General features: G+C 56.7%; 1 protein-coding gene across 1 annotated transcript in view; it reads left to right on the top strand.

Moving 5' to 3' along the window:
- Positions 1-248: 248 nt before the first annotated feature.
- The window catches only part of FBN3 (fibrillin 3), a 64,909-nt gene continuing 46,344 nt past the window's right edge, over positions 249-18,813 (top strand). The window contains exons 1-16 of the mRNA XM_082382018.1: positions 249-1,643; positions 1,778-1,860; positions 2,452-2,550; positions 2,906-3,343; positions 5,143-5,340; positions 5,450-5,575; positions 5,714-5,839; positions 8,439-8,591; positions 8,703-8,888; positions 9,276-9,419; positions 9,502-9,621; positions 9,742-9,867; positions 12,730-12,852; positions 12,974-13,249; positions 13,525-13,578; positions 18,646-18,771. Coding sequence (XP_082238144.1) covers positions 1,447-1,643; positions 1,778-1,860; positions 2,452-2,550; positions 2,906-3,343; positions 5,143-5,340; positions 5,450-5,575; positions 5,714-5,839; positions 8,439-8,591; positions 8,703-8,888; positions 9,276-9,419; positions 9,502-9,621; positions 9,742-9,867; positions 12,730-12,852; positions 12,974-13,249; positions 13,525-13,578; positions 18,646-18,771 — 2,575 coding nt within the window. The 5' untranslated portion in view covers positions 249-1,446. The remainder of the gene's footprint in view (positions 1,644-1,777; positions 1,861-2,451; positions 2,551-2,905; positions 3,344-5,142; positions 5,341-5,449; positions 5,576-5,713; positions 5,840-8,438; positions 8,592-8,702; positions 8,889-9,275; positions 9,420-9,501; positions 9,622-9,741; positions 9,868-12,729; positions 12,853-12,973; positions 13,250-13,524; positions 13,579-18,645; positions 18,772-18,813) is intronic.

The following is an 18,813-nucleotide window of genomic DNA, read 5'->3' on the forward strand; positions in this document are numbered from 1 at the left end:
GGAGCCGAGCGTGGTCGCGGCTCCCGGGCCTGCGTACCCGGCCCTGCCCGGTGGAGAACGCGGCTGGCGGACTCTGAGGACGCGTGCCCCCTCCTCGTCGGCGGTGCCCGGGATTCCTCGCTTCCCGCCCCCCGCCCTCCCCCGGTTACCCCGTGCAGTGCGCGCCGTCCCCCCGCTCATTCATTCCACAAACTCCCGGGCGCGGTTCTCAGAGGCAAAGTGGGGGGTGAGGGAGGAGTTGGATCAAGCCAGGCCGGAGATGGAGGCCCCGTGGGCCCTGAGTCTGCCTAGAGAAGGCGTCCTCGGAGTGCAAACCAGCCGGGACAGCCTGGGAGCAAGAAAGGGGTGCCCCTCACCAGCCGGGCCGATTCTTTCTCTCTTCCCCGTCAAAGGTGACAAAGGTCTTTTCTTTCTCCAAGGACCTTGGGACCACCAGGTCAGACTCTCATGTTACCCCAAGGCCCAGAGAGGGGCAGCCACTGGCCCAAGGGCACACAGCAGACTCCCCGTCTGTTCTGCACCCAGGCCCAATTCTTCTCCCTGGTGCGGAAAGTGGGACTTGAAAGGGGCCCCCCATGAAGGCCACTTGGTCTGCCTTTTGTTCCCTGAGGGTTCATCTTCCATCCTCCTAACCTTTGCCTGGTTATCTCCTCTGCCAGGATTGGACGTGTCCCCATCGCCTCCCTCCCATCCTTCCAGGTCCTGGAGAGAGCCAGCCACCTCCTCTCCTGGAGGGTAAGGTACCCTTGATCTTCTTTCCCTCCCTCCCCTCTGCCTGGGCTTCAGCTCCCACTCAGCCCCTCGCTAAATGTGTGATGGCCTTTGTTTGCTCCTCTGTGAAGTGGGCACAAAAGCTGTCCCTTCCCTGCTGGGCAGAGGGGTGTTCTGTCCTTTGGGAAGTTCCAGCCTGTGCCCCCTGCTCCTGGAATCCCTTCCTCTCATCTGGATGCCTGCCCCAGCCTCTTCAACTGCGTGCTTCCTCTGGGGCCCCTGCAAGTCCTTCCACACTCCATCAAACACCCATTTCTGCCCTTGTTCCTCCCACTTAGAGCCCTTCAAGGGCTCTCCATTGCCCTTGACGTACAAGTAGAAGCTCCATTACACAGGTATGCACTCCTGAAACACCTTGGCTGCCTGCCACCCCCTCCCCTCCACTCAACGGTCCACGATCTTCTTGACTCTGCTCTCAGTGTGCTGTGTCTGCCCCGACACCCTTCTCTTGGATGACTCCATCTCTGAGACATCACACCTCCTCCGAGAAGCCTCCCCTGACTGTTCACCTGCTTGCGGGTCGGGGTTGGATGCCTCCCTGGGCTCCCACAAGCCCCCAGTTTCTCCATCCCGGCAGCCGTCCCACTGCTTCTGGTTCTCCTGGGTGCCCCGTGGCCAAGGGCTTCTTGCTGAGGTTGACTCTGCTTCCTCTCCGCAGCCTCCAAGGGACACGTCATGGTTCTGGAGGGTCTGTGCTTGACAAGGAGAAGGGCCGGCACCCACACCATGGCCCGGGACCCCTTGGCTCGGCTCCTGCTGGCCTGGACAGCCGTGTCGTGCGTGGCGGGTGTCCAAGGCCGTTGGGATGGGGCCGTGGAGCCTGCAGGTCTCGGACGTGTGCGCAGGCGTGGCAGCCCAGGCTTCTTGCAGGGGTGTGTGGTACCCGGGATGCTGAGAAGCCCCTGGGGTGTGGGCTGGGCTGGGCTGTCCTGCTAGGTGGGGGGGATGAGGCCCAGGGGATGTCCAGCTGGGCAGGGGCTCACCAGCCATGCCTGCTCTCCTGAAGGCCGAATGTGTGTGGCTCCCGATTTCATGCCTACTGCTGCCCCGGCTGGAGGACGCTGCCCGGTGGGAACCAGTGTGTTGTGGGTGAGTGTCGCTCCCTTCCGGAGGTGGGCGGCGCAGGCAGGGGACACTGGGGCAGTTCTCTTACTTACTGCCAGCAAGTCCAGCCTTGTTTAAAAGTGGACTTGGCCTGGGACGTCTGGCTAAGCCACAGGAATGGCCCTTGCTTCTGTCTGCAGGCTCCCAGGGCACCCGCCCGTGTTTCTTTGTCGTACAACTTCCCTTTGTCTGTCTGCTTGTTGGTCCGTCTGTCTGTCTCAGTCTCTGTCTCTTTCTGTCTTGGTCTCTCTCTGAGTCTCTGTCTCTCTGTGTCTGTCTTTTTCTCTGTGTGTGTGTGTCTCTCTCTCAAGCCTCTCTGTTTCCCCACTCCCACCCCATTCTAATGTGTCTAGAATCCGACTCTGCTCCCAGGAGATGCCCCCTCGCCTCCTCCCCAACAGTACAGCCAGTGCCCCAGCACCTCCAGCTTCTGTCCTTACTCCTCAGCGTTTCTGACCCAAAGAGCACCTCTGTCTCCCAATGGATCCAGCAGAGCCTCGGCCCCCGGGGCACCCATGGGGTGGGGATGGCGGAGGATTCGGGTCCTGGCGTTGACCGTAGCCTGCTACCCTCCAGCGGTCTGTAGGCACGCCTGCGGCGAGGGCTTCTGCTCCCGACCCAACCTGTGTGCCTGTGCCGATGGGAAGCTGGCCCCCAGCTGCGGGGTGAGCCGAGGTGAGCAGGAAGTGACCCCCCCAGGACTTCCCTGGAGGTCCAGTGGGTAAGACTCTGCGCTCCCAACACAGGGGACCTGGGTTCGATCCCTGGTCGGGGAAGATCCCGCATGCCGCGTGGCGAGGTCAAAAAAAAAAAGTAAAAAATGAAAAAAAATTATAAGCTTAAAATAAAATAAAGAAAGAAAGTGACCCCCCCCCCAGGGGTGGGAAGAGAAGGTGAGAGGCTTCCCGAAGCTTCTGGGAGCCCAGGCTGGTTTTGCTGAAGGACCAGAGCCAGGCTGGGCGCACCTGGTCCCGGCGCCTTTTACGTGCATCTCGGGGCCTTCCTGTGTGTCCCTCTTCCCCGCCCGCAGGGTCGGGGTGCAGTGTGAGCTGCATGAATGGGGGCAGCTGTCGAGGGGAGTCCTGCCTGTGCCAGAGGGGCTACACGGGCACCGTGTGTGGGCAACGTGAGTACCCACCACGCACACCTGGGTTTGGGACCCCAGAGGTCAGGTCTCTGCCGCCACCTGCCCACCGCCCACGGGTCACTCCTCTGGGACCAGAATTGGAGGGGACACACTCATTGTCACAATCTTATCTCTTGGTCTGGGCCAGATTGTGGGGATTTCTGGGTGAAGGACGGCTCGCCCGGGCCCCAGCTCCCTCTGCTGCGGGGGGACCTCAGGCCACACACATCCCCACTTCCTCCACAGCCGTCTGTGACCACGGCTGCCACAACGGGGGCCGCTGCATCGGGCCGAACCGCTGCGCCTGTGTGTACGGCTTCATGGGGCCTCAGTGTGAGAAAGGTACCAAGCTGAGCACGGGGCAGGGGTTTGGGGGGAGGAGGGCTTCCTGGCAGCCCCTGAGACGTGGCCAGGCCCTGGGAGGGTCCAGCTGACCTCCTTCCTGCTGTCCCTGCTGCTGTGAAGGGCAGAGAAACTGTGCTCCAGGGAAGGGAGTCACGGAGGGCTTCCTGTAGGAGGGATAAGTCGGAGTTCATGAGATGGACACGCCCCCTCATGTTGCATCCTCACTGTTGAAATGATCTCACGGGCTGAGGTGGGTGGAGGTCACCTGTTGGGAGGCTGTTACCAAGACAAACACAGTGGAAACAACAATGTTTTGGGAGAAGTTGGATGTTGGGGGGTGGGGTGGGCAAGGGGAGGGATGGAAGCAGGGACAAATCCCAGGTCTGCTCTGAAAACTGGAGGGAAGGTGGTGCAGCCGGGGGTAGGGAGGGGGAAGACCCTGAGGCTCAGTGTTGGCCGAGGAGCCTGTGGGTCACCCAGGAGGCAGCTGGACACCCAGGCCTGGGGCTGCCCCATCCACGGGGCTGAAGCCCAGAGGATGGTTGAGGTTCTTGGGGAAGAAAAGGGAGGGCAATTTAAGGGTCCACCAGAGAAATGGAGGCCATGGGCGGCTGAGAATGAGAAAGTGAACAAGAGCAGGTGGCGTTGGGGATGCCCAAGCTGGTGAGCTTTTCAGCTGTAGGAGCCATCAGAGTGCCGTGTGTGTCCAACGAGCCCGGGAAGGCAAAAATGGGCAGAACCCTGGGACTCACCCCAGTGTGAAGGGTGCTGCTGGGGATGGAGGCCCATCTGTGGCCGAAGCCGAGTTGGACAGGGTATAGCCATGAATCAGAAGCTGGAGGGGCTGGGGATTACCTGGGTTTGAGAGTGAGCATTTGGAAACTGGATTTGGCAAGAAAACAGAGTTGGAATTCAGGCTGACATTGGGAGCAGTCGGGATGGCTGAGGGAAAATGAAGGTTAGTGGAGAGGGTGGGAGAGGAGAGGCCTGGAGTGGGGCGTGGGGGCCCCAGAGAGAGGCAGGGTTGGGCGCCTAGGCAGGAGTGAGTGGGGTTCCAGGGTCCCGGATGACTGAGGTGAGATTCTGGGGGCCGTGTTTTGCTTTAGGAAGTCAGGACTGTCGCGGGTCTCCCCTCCTTCATACAGGCTTGGGGGCTGGCTTTGGCGTCTCCTTCTGGAAGGGGCTTCCCTTGGTCCAGTGCCAGCCCCTTGATTGGAGCCATCTGGAGGATGGAGCCAGGAAGTCACATCTGGGCCCGTGCACGGCGGTGGGTGGACCAATGAGACCACCTTCAGCTGGGTGGGGAGGGGGTGTCAGGGATGCAGAGTTGTGGGTTCAGAGCATTTGGGCGGATGCTGGGTCTGGGAGATTTGGCAGAGCCAGATGTGTGCTCAAGGATGAGAGAGGCTCTCCAGTGGGGCATCCATGCGTCCCTGCCCGGGCTTGAAGGGAGGGTGAGCCTGGGGGAGTGGTGGGGGTCTCCAGACATGCCCTGGGCTTTGTAGGCTTGGAGGTCCTGGCCTCTGTTGGAGGTTGGTTGGAGAATGCTTTGGAGAGAAAGGGTTTTGAAGGGTGAATAGGAGTTCATCAGGTAAGGAAGGGGAGCAGTATGAGTAAAGGCTTGTGGTCAGGAAAAAAACCTGGTGTGTTGGTATAGGGAGGCTGGGAAGGTGGCTACTGCCGTGGCCCAGGCGAGAGAGGTAGAGGCCTGAGTTGGGCTTGCTGGGATGGAAATGCAGAAGACTATGGGGTGGGGGCAGCCTGAGGCCAGCTGCCCACATCCATCTGCCCTGCAGACTACCGGACAGGGCCCTGCTTTGGTCGAGTGGGCCTGGAGGGGTGCCAGCACCAGCTGACAGGCCTCGTCTGCACCAAGGCGCTCTGCTGTGCCACTGTGGGCCGGGCCTGGGGCTTCCCATGTGAGCTCTGCTCCGCTCAGCCACACCCCTGCCGCCGGGGCTTCATCCCCAATATACACACGGGGGCCTGCCAAGGTGAGTGGGGGCCCCGTGTGTGAGGACCGAGGTCCTGGGAGCCAGGGCTGAGTGGGAGCCCTCAGCAGCCTTGGTTTCTCCCTGTGACGTGCCTCTCATTCCCTTGCAGACGTGGATGAGTGCCAGGCTATCCCAGGCCTGTGCCAGGGGGGCAGCTGTGTCAACTCTGTGGGTTCCTTTGAGTGCCGCTGCCCAGCTGGACACCAGCTCAGTGAGAAGAGCGCCAAGTGTGAAGGTGGGCGACGGGGAGAGGTTCAAGCTGGGACCTCCTCTCCGCTCTGGGCGGCTCAGGCTCCCCTGCAAGGAGGAGGAGGTGGAGGTGGGGTAAGGCTGGTGGGGGGGCTGGACCCTAACCGGACATCTATCTACATAGACGTGGACGAGTGTCTCAGCGTGCCAGGCCTCTGCTCCGGGGGCGACTGCACCAACACGGTCGGGAGCTACGTGTGCACCTGTCCCCGTGGTTATGCCAGCAGCCTGGACGGTACCCGTTGCCTGGGTGAGCCAGGGCCCAGGGGGGCTGGAGGGGCAGAGGGCAGGTAGGAGACAGACCCTCTGCTCATCTACCTCTGCAACCCTCTGGCCCTCGGGCTCCTCTAGCTCTTCGATTTCTATGTCCTTCTGTCTTTTTTGGACCCCGGTTTCCATCCCCTCGTTAATTCTGGTTCCCTACCCATTGGCCTTTGTGCTCTCTGGACCCCAGTCTGAGAGGCCCTCTAGCCCCCATCTCTATGCCCTTTAGCTCTCTGGTCCCCTGTCTCGGTGTCTTGGCTTCACGGGCCTCCTGTGCCCCTCTGCCCCTCGGACTCTATGCCCTTCTGGCTCACTGGTTGCCTTTCTTCCCTTTCTGGCTCCCGCCTTTATGCCCCTCTGCCCCTCTAGCCCCCATCTCGATGCCCCTCTAGCCCCCACCTCTATGCCCCTCTGCCCCTCTAGCCCCCATCTCGATGCCCCTCTAGCCCCCACCTCTATGCCCTTCTGCCCCTCTAGCCCCCATCTCGATGCCCCTCTAGCCCCCACCTCCATGCCCCCCTCTGCCCCTCTAGCCCCCATCTCGATGCCCATCTGGTTATCTGGCCTCCGTCTTTACGCTCTTCTGCCCATTAGCCTCTCTGGCCCTGTCTCTGTATCCGTCTTTCCGCTCCCGAAGACTTTTTAAAAGTACCCCATCTTCCCCCACACTGTGTTTGAGGTAAACTGAGGCCCAGAGAGGGGAGGTTTGCTTAAGCCAAATCCGCAAGTCCGGAAGAGAGAGCTACCCACACCCCAACTCCCCAGACCACCCCGCTCCCTACCCCCAGCCAGGGTGGGGTCGTCTGGGCTGTGCCTCCCCCTGGGCTCACCCTCCTGGCTGATGGGGGGGATCCTTGGGCTCTCACTCCCTGTCCTGCTGTCTTGATGAGCTGGTCATTAGACTTCAGAGGTTGCCAGTGGCCAACAGGGCCGGCCAGGAACACTTGTGGTGGGGCATGGGCAGCGTCTTGGTTTGGGGAGGTGGGGTGGGATTGGCACGTCTCCAGCACCACTCGGACCTCTCAGGCTGGGTCTCTACCAGCCAGGACAGGGAATATTGTGTCTGGAGTTCTGCCAGTGTGCCATGGCCAGCGCCAGACCTATTTATTCCTCTACCTCTGGGGCCCATCTTGGCTGGCATGGAGGCTACCTCTGGGCACGTCCCCTGGACTGTGGGGCATTTCCCAACTACTAAATAGCAGAGCCTAGATTTGAACCAAGGTCAGGTGTCCTCTGAACATGGGCTTGGAATTCAGTCCTGGGTTCCAACTGCTACTTAAGCTGCTTGCATACTCTGTGACCTTGGGCGAGTGACTTAACTTCTCTGGGCCTCAGCTGCCTCATCTGTGAAATGGAGATAATGGCAGTACTAAACCACATGGGGAGGATTAAATAACAATTTATGAAGAGATTTGCCCAGGGCTGGATGTAGAGGACACTTAATACACATTCACAAAGACAGGGGAGCAGGGAAGTTGGGGTTGTGACTGCTTAGCAGGTCCTGATCACAGTAGGCGCTTAATAAGCAAAGGCAGCATCATTTTCGTCAAAATTCTTACATTTTGTCTCGTCTTCCCTACTTGAGAAGCAGCTGCTTGGTCAGGTCCCCTGGGGTTCAGGGATTTGGGTTTCCATCCCGCCTCGCTCTCCAGCAGCTGTGTGACCTTGAACAAGTCTGTTGACCTCTTCTCTCCTGGGCAGGCCCAGTCCTGTTCGTGGGCCAGGGGTGGTGCTGGGAGTGCAGAGCCTCGACTCCCACACATGCACCTGGGGACCCCCCCCCCCCCCCACCAGGTGCATGGGGTATGGCTGGGGAGGTGGAAACGCTTGCTGTTTTCTCCGCCTCGGGCAGCTCAGGGACAGCTGCAAGGGCCCTCCCGGCTGGTGGGAGGGGTTTTTCCGCTGTGGGCCACTGGCCAACATTTGTGGGTTTTCAAACCTAAAAATATGCTCTTCTGGAGTCGGAGCTTGAGAAATATGATCACCGTGTAACGCTATCAGGCTCGAGGGCACAGTGGAAGCGTCTGTGGTTCTCGTACCTGGGGAGTCTCCGCCTCAGTCTCCCCAAGAGTTGCAGCCATCAGTCCACCAGTCTGCTCCCCCAGCCCCTCCTCAAATTCACAGCCTCTTAGGTTTCCCCAGAATGCCCAGGGCTGGTAGGCGGGGACACACAGATACAGATCCCAGCATCTCTGCTTGGGCACCCAGCATGACTTCTCACCGGGGCAACCCCCTGAACCAGGGGTCTTCCTCAGTGTGCTCGAATACCCACAGTGACAGGGAGCTTCCTAACAATGCCAGCTTTAGATGTTGGGACACTTTTGCTCAGCATGAGCCCAAGTCTCCCTCCCTGGGGTAATTTGGAAATCTTGGTAATAAGATCCTCAGTGAGGATCGGCCACGTGCCAGATACGGTGCACTCTGCAACACTCTACCGAGGTGAGGTGGGTGCTCTGAGCATCTCCTATCCATGGATGGAGAAACTGAGGCGCAGAGAGGCAAGGAGGTCTGTCCTGGAGATGGTGCTGGTAGAGCTGGGATTTGAAGTCTGTAACGGATCCTCCCAACCCCCCACCCCCCTGCAGACCACCGTGCTGGCACTTGCTTCTCGGCGCTGATCGTGGGCCGCTGTGCCGGAGACCTCGCTGGCCACTATACCCATAGGCAGTGCTGCTGTGATACGGGCAGGTGCTGGGCAGTTGGCCCGGCCCCTGAGCTGTGTCCTCCGCGGGGCTCTGGTGAGTGGCCTGGGGCCACCTCCCACCTTCCTCTGCCCCCAGGGCTTGGCCTGCGGGTTGGGATCCCGGGGCACAACCGAAGGCTTGGCTTCCATCCCCGCTTCCTTGCAGATGAGTTCCAGCGACTGTGTGCCCTGGGCCTCCCGCTGCTGCCCTCCTACCCAGGCCCCTTCCCCGGCCTCCCTGGCTTCGGATCCAGTGGCAGTGTGGGTCCTGGCCTGGGGCCGGCCCAGCACAGGCCCCATGGCTCCAGTGGGCGTGGGGTTCCCAGCCTGGGCCTTGGTGACGCCAACATTGGTGAGGACTTGGGATCCAAGGCTCCTCCCTTGGGGGAAGGGGGTCCAGGCCTCAGAGACATAGAGTCAGGGCTTTGGAGTGTGGGTCCTGGCCTGGGCAGTAGGGATGAAAGTACTGACAGTGGTCTGGGGCTGGGGGTGGATTGGGGATCCAGGCCTCCAGCTCAGGGTTTGGGTTTTGGGTGAGGGTCTAGGGCTGGGGTGGGGGGCTGGGGGTCTCAGCCAGGGTGGAGGTGTGAATCTAGGGCAGGACTCTGGGCTGAAGTGGGAGAGCCTGGCCATAGGGGTAGGGTTCCAGCTTCTTGAGTGGGTGTCTGAACCCGGAGGTGAGGTCCAGACCCAGGGGGCCAGCCCATGCTCGGGTGCCCCACGTCGGCCCTACTCACAGGCACAGCCACGCTGAACCAGACCATTGACATCTGCCGACACTTCACCAACCTGTGTCTCAATGGCCGCTGCCTGCCCACGTCTTCCAGCTACCGCTGCGAGTGTAACATGGGCTACACCCAGGACGTTCGGGGGGAGTGCATTGGTGAGCAGCGGCTGGGGCAGGGGTGGGCTGGGGGCAGGGGGAGCGCCCTGGCGGGCTGGGGCTCAGGGTCCTCTGCCTGCAGACGTGGACGAATGTGCCAGCAGCCCCTGCCACCACGGAGACTGCGTCAACACCCCCGGCTCCTACCACTGCCGGTGCTGGGAGGGCTTTCAGGCGACGCTCACCAAGCAGGAGTGCGTGGGTATGGCCGTCCATCGGAGAGTGGGGGGTGACTGGGAGCGTGGCTGATGGAACCTGCATCTGAATTAGAGCCTGGGGGCTAGGAGGATGCCTGCTGACTGCCCGCCTGCCTCCCCACCAGACATGGACGAGTGCATCGCCAGCAGTGGCCTCTGCCACCACGGCCGCTGCGTCAACACAGCAGGCAGCTTCCAGTGTGTCTGCAATGCAGGCTTTGAGCTCGGCCCCGATGGCAAGAACTGTGTGGGTGAGTTGAGGGTGAGCGGGTGGGGAAGCGGCTTCTGGGCCCCAGTAGCTGCCTTTTGCATCTTGCCACTCCTGTTCCATCCCCCACCTCCCTCCTCACGGTGGGTGCTCTCCTCCCCTTTCTGAGCCGAACCAGCCCATCTGAGATCCTCCTTGTGGTCTGTCCACCCCCTACTCACTCCTTCATTCTCTCCTTCCTGAATTCATTCCCTGAATCCCAGGAAGGGGCCTTTGGGGTAAGACCATGCCATCAGCTGCCTGCCCCTGCCCCTGACTCATGGCCCCTCACCTGTCCTCAAGAGAGTCTGGCCTCTGAGAGAGGTGGGTCAGGACCGTGGAGAGCGCCCCGATCTCAGGCTCCCTGCAGGGTATGGGGGTGCCACCCAAGCTCCCCACAGCTTGTAGGGGCCACCAGGGACTCCCTTTATTCTTTTCTGTCATGCTCTCTGAGGAGACCTGCCTCGCAGTCTTCCCTCATCAGGAAGGATTTTCTTCCTTTCATTCTTTTTTTTTTTTTTTTTTGCAGAACATTTACTTTCTATTGATTTTTAGATACATTTAGAAAGTTGATTATTAAATTAGCTATTTTCTTAGCATTAACTTTAGGTATAGTAATTTATGTCTGTGCATAAATCATTATTATTTTTATTTGCATTGTTTTTTATTAGTTAGATATCACCTACTGAAAGTAATTTTGATTAATTCATTGTTTTATAATTTTACCATCATGTCTTTTTTTTTTTTTTTTTTTAATTTTTGGCCACATTGGGTCTTCGTTGCTGCACACGGGCTTCTCATTGGGGTGGCTTCTCTTGTTGCGGAGCACAGGCTCTAGGCGCACAGGTTTCAGTAGCTGTGGCATGTGGGCTCAGTAGTTGTGGCTTGTGGGCTCTAGAGCGCAGGCTCAGTAGTTGTGGTGCATGGGCTTAGTTGCTCTGAGGCACGTGGGAACTTCCCGGACCAGGGCTTGAACCCGTGTCGCCTGCATTGATAGGCGGATTCTTAACCACTGCACCACCAGGGAAGCCCTACCGTCAAGTCTTTAATATTTCCTTCAGATCTCTGCATAGTCTGTAACCAGTAAGAGTTGAAATCCTTAATCAGTGTTTTTCTTGGTACATATAAATTTTATTTTTTTAATTTATTTTTTGTAGTTGAAGTGTAGTTGATTTACAATGTTGTGTTAGTTTCAGGTGTACAGCAAAGTGATTCAGTTATACATATACATGTATCTATTCTTTTTTGGATTCTTTTCCTTTATGGGTTATTACCAAGTACTGAGTATAGTTCTCTGTGCATTCTTTCATTTTTTAAAAACCTTTTTAGCATCTTTATTGATACATCATTCCATACCATAAAAGTGGCCATTTAAAGTGTACACTTCAATGGCTTGTAGTACAAGCATCACCACAATCTAAGTTTAGAACCTCTTTATCACTTCCTGTCCATTAGTAGTCATTCCAAAATCCTCTCTCTTCCCCCCCAGCCCTCGGCACTAGGCTAATTGACTTTCGGTCTCCATGGATTTGCCTGTTCGGGGCATTTCGTATAAATAGAATCACATACTCGTGGCCTTTTGTGACTGGCTTCTTTCACTGAGTATCATGTTTTCAAGGTCCATCCGTGTTGTAGCAGGTGTCAGAACGTCATTCCTCTTTATTGTCAAATGACATTCCATTATATGAGTAGACCACATTTTGTTTATACCGTCATCAGTTAATGGCTATTTGGGTTGTTCCCACTTTTTGCTGTTGTGGCTAATGCTGCTATGAATGTTCACGTACAAGTTTTGGTGTGGACCTTATATTCATTTATTCTTTTCTTTCCTTCCCTCCCTCCCTCCCTTCTTTCCTTCCTTCCTTTTGGTACAATCCTTTATTGTTCAAAACTGATACTTTGGTAAGCAAATCATTTCTGCACCCACCGCCTTCCTTTAAGTTAGACTGTTTTCTTCTCAGCTGACGGTTTTTGCCCTTTTCTTTTTAAATTCAAGTGAGATTCACACAAGATAAATTTAATCATTTAAAAGTGAAAAATTCTGTGGCGTTTATTTAGTAGTTCCCAATGTTGTGCACCCACATTTACTCAATTTTTTTTCTGCAAGAAAGTAAACGTAGCATTTTTAAGTGAACAATTTGGTGGCACTTAGGATATTTCCAAGGTCGTGCAACGACCATCTCATTTATGCAATTCTTTTTTGCATTTTTAAAAATCGTGGCACAATATACATAGTGTACAATTTACCATTTAACCCTTTTTTTTTCTTTTCCATTATAGTTTATTACAAGATATTGAATATATAGTTCCCTGGGCTATACAGTAGGACCTCGTTGTTTATCTATTTTATGTACAGTAGTGTATATCAGCTCCATTCCTACCCTTTTTTAAGGGAACAGTTTGGTGGCATTTAGTACATTACATAAAGTCATGCAAACACTACCTCATTTTTTCCATTTTTTTTTGCATTTTTTATTGTGGTGAAATATACACAACGTATTTACCATTTTAACCATTTTTAAAGGAACAGTTGGTGACATTTAGTGCAATGTTGTGTAACCACCACACCTCACTTATTCGACTTTGAACAACTATTTATGGAGCATCTACGGTGTGCCAGGATGGAAGATGCAGACTCGAGCTAGTGGCCCCAGTCTTGCCCCAGGGGAGTTCACACTCCATCAGTTCACTATATCCAAGTCGACATAGTCCCCGACAGTCACATTTTGTCCTGTCAGGGTCGAACTGCCCTGGGAAGGGTCCCTGGAAAAGTGAGAGGGCGGGGCTGGTCTACCTGGCAGGGCTGGCCCAAAGAGGGGTGACTGCTGGGACCCTGCTGGGAACCAGCCTCTCCCGGTGTCCCCAGACCACAACGAGTGTGCCACCACCACCATGTGTGCCAACGGAGTGTGCCTGAACGAGGACGGCAGCTTCACGTGCCTCTGCAAACCGGGCTTCCTGCTGGCGCCCGGTGGCCGCCACTGCGTGGGTGAGGCATGAGGCTGGACCACAGGGGAGTGATGGGGATGGGGAGGAAAAGGTGAGGGGAGGCGGCAAGGGCGGGTGGCGGGGGACTGGGACCTGTCGCAGTCGCCCACGGCCCCCCGCAGACATCGACGAGTGCCAGACACCGGGCATCTGTATGAACGGCCATTGTACCAACACCGAGGGCTCCTTCCGCTGCCACTGCCTGGGGGGGCTCGCGGTGGGCGCGGATGGCCGCGTGTGCGTGGACACCCACGTGCGTAGCACGTGCTACGGGACGCTCGACAAGGGCTCCTGTGCCCGCCCCTTCCCTGGTGCCGTCACCAAATCCGAGTGCTGCTGTGCGAGCCCCGACCACGGGTTTGGGGAGCCCTGCCAGCTGTGTCCTGCCAAGAACTCCGGTGAGGGTCGGCTGCCCCACCTCCACCCGCTTTCCTTTAGTTCTTGCTTCTAGTTTATCACCCAGGGGGCAGGAGGGGACAGTGGTGGGGGGCTTGGCTCCTATGGGGTGGGGGGGGATTTCTCTCCCCAAGAAGACACGGAAGGAAGTTGCTCTTCCCATTGGGGGGGCATCTTAGTCCCAGACCCTCGCTCAGCTCCAAGGGGCCACGTCTTGGGCGTGGTTTGGGTTCGGCAATGGCCAGTGACCCCTCTCGCTCTGCTCCCGCCACCCCAGACGAGTTCCAGGCCCTGTGCAGCAGCGGTCTTGGTATCACCACGGATGGCAGAGGTGAGTGGGGCAGCGCTGGGACAGAGGGGTGGGGTCGTGGTTGGGCACTGTCAGGTCGCTGGGGCTGCAGTAACAAAGTACCACAGGCTGGGAGACTTCAACAACAGACGTTTATTCTCCCACAGCTCTGGAGAGGCTAAAAGTCCGAGATCAGGGTGTGAGCAGGGATGGCTCTTTCCGAGGCTGTGAGGGAGAGTCTGTCCCATGCCTCTCCCGCAGCTTCTGGCACTTCACTGTTAAATCTTCAGCTGGTAGAAGCATCACCCTGATCTCTGCCTTCATCTTTTTTTTTTTTTAAGTTTACAATGTTGTGTTAGTTTCAGGTGTACGGCAAAGTGATTCAGTTATACATACATATCTCTTCTTTTTCAGATTCTTTTCCCTTATAGGTTATTAAAAATATTGAGTTCCCTGTGCTATACCGTAGATCCTTGTTGGTTAACTGTTTTATATAGAGTATTGTGTATATGTTATTCCCAAACTCCTAATTCATCCCCAGGCCCTCTGCCTTCATCTTGTTTTTTCACGCCGTGCAGCTTGCAGGATCTTAGTTCCCCGACCAGGGATTGAACCCGTGCCCTCGGCAGTGAAAATGCAGAGGCCTAACCACTGGACCACCAGGGAATTCCCCCTCTGCCTTCCTCTTGACATGGGGTTCTCCTTGTGCGTCTGTGCCCAAATTTCCCCCTTTTATAAGGATACAGTCATATTGGAATGGACTGCGGGTCCACCCTAATGACCTCGCTTTAACTGGATCACCTCTGTAAAGTCCTTGTCTCCAAATAGAGTCACATGCTGAGATCCTGGGGGCTAGGACTCCAACCTATGACACCATCCCTTCCTGAAACAGCCTTTCTGCCTGAGCAAGAAATAAACGGACTTAGAAGAGTCAGATTTCCCATCCACTGCTAGGCCATCAGGGCAGGACAGATGTCCACCCCTCCCCCACCCCCCTGTCAGTTAAAGGGACAGATTCTGCAGCCAGATGCATGGGTTCGAATCCTGGCCCTACTATTTATTGATTGAATAGCCTCAGGCAAGTTACCTACCATCTCTGTGCCTCCTTGTCTGTACAGTGGAGATAACGGCAAGATCCATTTCAGGGATGTTGTGAGGATCAAATGAGTTATAATGCTTGGCACAAAATAGTAAACATCCTATAATGGTAGTGATTATGATTGCACTTTTTTAAAAAAATTATGTTGCTGCCATATAAACATCTGTTCCATGAGTTCCAAACTGGGGACAGTTTTGCCCCCCCTCCCGAGGGGCCATTTGGCAATGTCTGGACAAATATTGGAGAGGGTGCTACTGGCATCTCCTGGGTAAGGCTGGGAATGCTGCTCAACATCCTACAATGCACAGGACGCCCCCCGTCACAGCAAAGGATGATCTGGCCCCAAATATCCACAGTGCTGAGAAGCCCTGGTTTCAAGGGGAAGGAGGCAGGGTCTAGGCTGCAGCTCTGGCCCCAAATATCCACAGTGCTGAGAAACCCTGGTTTCAAGGGGAAGGAGGAAGGGTCTAGGCTGCAGCTCTGGCCCCAAATATCCACAGTGCTGAGAAACCCTGGTTTCAAGGGGAAGGAGGCAGGGTCTAGACTAGACCTCTGGCCCCAAATATCCACAGTGCTGAGAAACCCTGGTTTCAAGGGGAAGGAGGCAGGGTCTAGGCTGCAGCTCTGGCCCCAAATATCCACAGTGCTGAGAAACCCTGGTTTCAAGGGGAAGGAGGCAGGGTCTAGGCTGCAGCTCTGGCCCCAAATATCCACAGTGCTGAGAAACCCTGGTTTCAAGGGGAAGGAGGCAGGGTCTAGGCTGCAGCTCTGGCCCCAAATATCCACAGTGCTGAGAAACCCTGGTTTCAAGGGGAAGGAGGCAGGGTCTAGGCTGCAGCTCTGGCCCCAAATATCCACAGTGCTGAGAAACCCTGGTTTCAAGGGGAAGGAGGCAGGGTCTGGGCTGGAGCTCTGGCCCCAAATATCCACAGTGCTGAGAAGCCGTGGTTTCAAGGGGAAGGAGGCAGGGTCTAGGCTGGAGCTCTGGCCCCAAATATCCACAGTGCTGAGAAACCCTGGTTTCAAGGGGAAGGAGGCAGGGTCTAGGCTGCAGCTCTGGCCCCAAATATCCACAGTGCTGAGAAACCCTGGTTTCAAGGGGAAGGAGGCAGGGTCTAGGCTGGAGCTCTGGCCCCAAATATCCACAGTGCTGAGAAACCCTGGTTTCAAGGGGAAGGAGGCAGGGTCTAGGCTGGAGCTCTGGCCCCAAATATCCACAGTGCTGAGAAACCCTGGTTTCAAGGGGAAGGAGGCAGGGTCTAGGCTGCAGCTCTGGCCCCAAATATCCACAGTGCTGAGAAACCCTGGTTTCAAGGGGAAGGAGGCAGGGTCTAGGCTGCAGCTCTGGCCCCAAATATCCACAGTGCTGAGAAACCCTGGTTTCAAGGGGAAGGAGGCAGGGTCTAGGCTGCAGCTCTGGCCCCAAATATCCACAGTGCTGAGAAACCCTGGTTTCAAGGGGAAGGAGGCAGGGTCTAGGCTGCAGCTCTGGCCCCAAATATCCACAGTGCTGAGAAACCCTGGTTTCAAGGGGAAGGAGGCAGGGTCTAGGCTGGAGCTCCGGCCCCAAATATCCACAGTGCTGAGAAACCCTGGTTTCAAGGGGAAGGAGGCAGGGTCTAGGCTGCAGCTCCGGCCCCAAATATCCACAGTGCTGAGAAACCCTGGTTTCAAGGGGAAGGAGGCAGGGTCTAGGCTGCAGCTCCGGCCCCAAATATCCACAGTGCTGAGAAACCCTGGTTTCAAGGGGAAGGAGGCAGGGTCTAGGCTGCAGCTCCGGCCCCAAATATCCACAGTGCTGAGAAACCCTGGTTTCAAGGGGAAGGAGGCAGGGTCTAGGCTGCAGCTCTGGCCCCAAATATCCACAGTGCTGAGAAACCCTGGTTTCAAGGGGAAGGAGGCAGGGTCTAGGCTGCAGCTCTGGCCCCAAATATCCACAGTGCTGAGAAACCCTGGTTTCAAGGGGAAGGAGGCAGGGTCTAGGCTGCAGCTCTGGCCCCAAATATCCACAGTGCTGAGAAGCCCTGGTTTCAAGGGGAAGGAGGCAGGGTCTAGGCTGCAGCTCTGGCCCCAAATATCCACAGTGCTGAGAAACCCTGGTTTCAAGGGGAAGGAGGCAGGGTCTAGGCTGCAGCTCTGGCCCCAAATATCCACAGTGCTGAGAAGCCCTGGTTTCAAGGGGAAGGAGGCAGGGTCTAGGCTGCAGCTCTGGCCCCAAATATCCACAGTGCTGAGAAACCCTGGTTTCAAGGGGAAGGAGGCAGGGTCTAGGCTGCAGCTCTGGCCCCAAATATCCACAGTGCTGAGAAGCCCTGGTTTCAAGGGGAAGGAGGCAGGGTCTAGGCTGCAGCTCTGGCCCCAAATATCCACAGTGCTGAGAAACCCTGGTTTCAAGGGGAAGGAGGCAGGGTCTAGGCTGCAGCTCTGGCCCCAAATATCCACAGTGCTGAGAAGCCCTGGTTTCAAGGGGAAGGAGGCAGGGTCTAGGCTGCAGCTCTGGCCCCAAATATCCACAGTGCTGAGAAACCCTGGTTTCAAGGGGAAGGAGGCAGGGTCTAAGCTGGAGCTCTGGCCCCAAATATCCACAGTGCTGAGAAGCCGTGGTTTCAAGGGGAAGGAGGCAGGGTCTAGGCTGGAGCTCTGGCCCCAAATATCCACAGTGCTGAGAAACCCTGGTTTCAAGGGGAAGGAGGCAGGGTCTAGGCTGGAGCTCTGGCCCCAAATATCCACAGTGCTGAGAAACCCTTGTTTCAAGGGGAAGGAGGCAGGGTCTAGGCTGGAGCTCTGGCCCCAAATATCCACAGTGCTGAGAAACCCTGGTTTCAAGGGGAAGGAGGCAGGGTCTAGGCTGGAGCTCTGGCCCCAAATATCCACAGTGCTGAGAAGCCGTGGTTTCAAGGGGAAGGAGGCAGGGTCTAGGCTGCAGCTCTGGCCCCAAATATCCACAGTGCTGAGAAGCCCTGGTTTCAAGGGGAAGGAGGCAGGGTCTAGGCTGGAGCTCTGGCCCCAAATATCCACAGTGCTGAGAAACCCTGGTTTCAAGGGGAAGGAGGCAGGGTCTAGGCTGCAGCTCTGGCCCCAAATATCCACAGTGCTGAGAAGTCCTGGTTTCAAGGGGAAGGAGGCAGGGTCTAGGCTGCAGCTCTGGCCCCAAATATCCACAGTGCTGAGAAACCCTGGTTTCAAGGGGAAGGAGGCAGGGTCTAGGCTGGAGCTCTGGCCCCAAATATCCACAGTGCTGAGAAACCCTGGTTTCAAGGGGAAGGAGGCAGGGTCTAGGCTGCAGCTCTGGCCCCAAATATCCACAGTGCTGAGAAACCCTGGTTTCAAGGGGAAGGAGGCAGGGTCTAGGCTGGAGCTCTGGCCCCAAATATCCACAGTGCTGAGAAACCCTGGTTTCAAGGGGAAGGAGGCAGGGTCTAGGCTGGAGCTCTGGCCCCAAATATCCACAGTGCTGAGAAGCCGTGGTTTCAAGGGGAAGGAGGCAGGGTCTAGGCTGGAGCTCTGGCCCCAAATATCCACAGTGCTGAGAAACCCTGGTTTCAAGGGGAAGGAGGCAGGGTCTAGGCTGGAGCTCTGGCCCCAAATATCCACAGTGCTGAGAAACCCTTGTTTCAAGGGGAAGGAGGCAGGGTCTAGGCTGGAGCTCTGGCCCCAAATATCCACAGTGCTGAGAAACCCTGGTTTCAAGGGGAAGGAGGCAGGGTCTAGGCTGGAGCTCTGGCCCCAAATATCCACAGTGCTGAGAAGCCGTGGTTTCAAGGGGAAGGAGGCAGGGTCTAGGCTGGAGCTCTGGCCCCAAATATCCACAGTGCTGAGAAGCCCTGGTTTCAAGGGGAAGGAGGCAGGGTCTAGGCTGCAGCTCTGGCCCCAAATATCCACAGTGCTGAGAAACCCTGGTTTCAAGGGGAAGGAGGCAGGGTCTAGGCTGCAGCTCTGGCCCCGGGGGACTTGGCTTCTGGAGCCTCCAGGGAGCCAGGGCAGCTGCTGACGCCCTCCTCCTGGTGCAGACATCAACGAGTGTGCCCTCGACCCTGATGTCTGTGCCAACGGTATGTGTGAGAACCTGCGGGGCAGCTACCGCTGCATCTGCAACCTGGGCTACGAGGCAGGCGCGGCCGGCAAGGAGTGCATGGGTGAGTGTGCCCGGCAAGTGGAAGGGCAGGTGGGTGGGCCGC

This window comes from Balaenoptera borealis (assembly GCF_965194805.1).
Source record: "Balaenoptera borealis genome assembly, chromosome: 2".
NCBI lineage: Eukaryota > Metazoa > Chordata > Mammalia > Artiodactyla > Balaenopteridae > Balaenoptera > Balaenoptera borealis.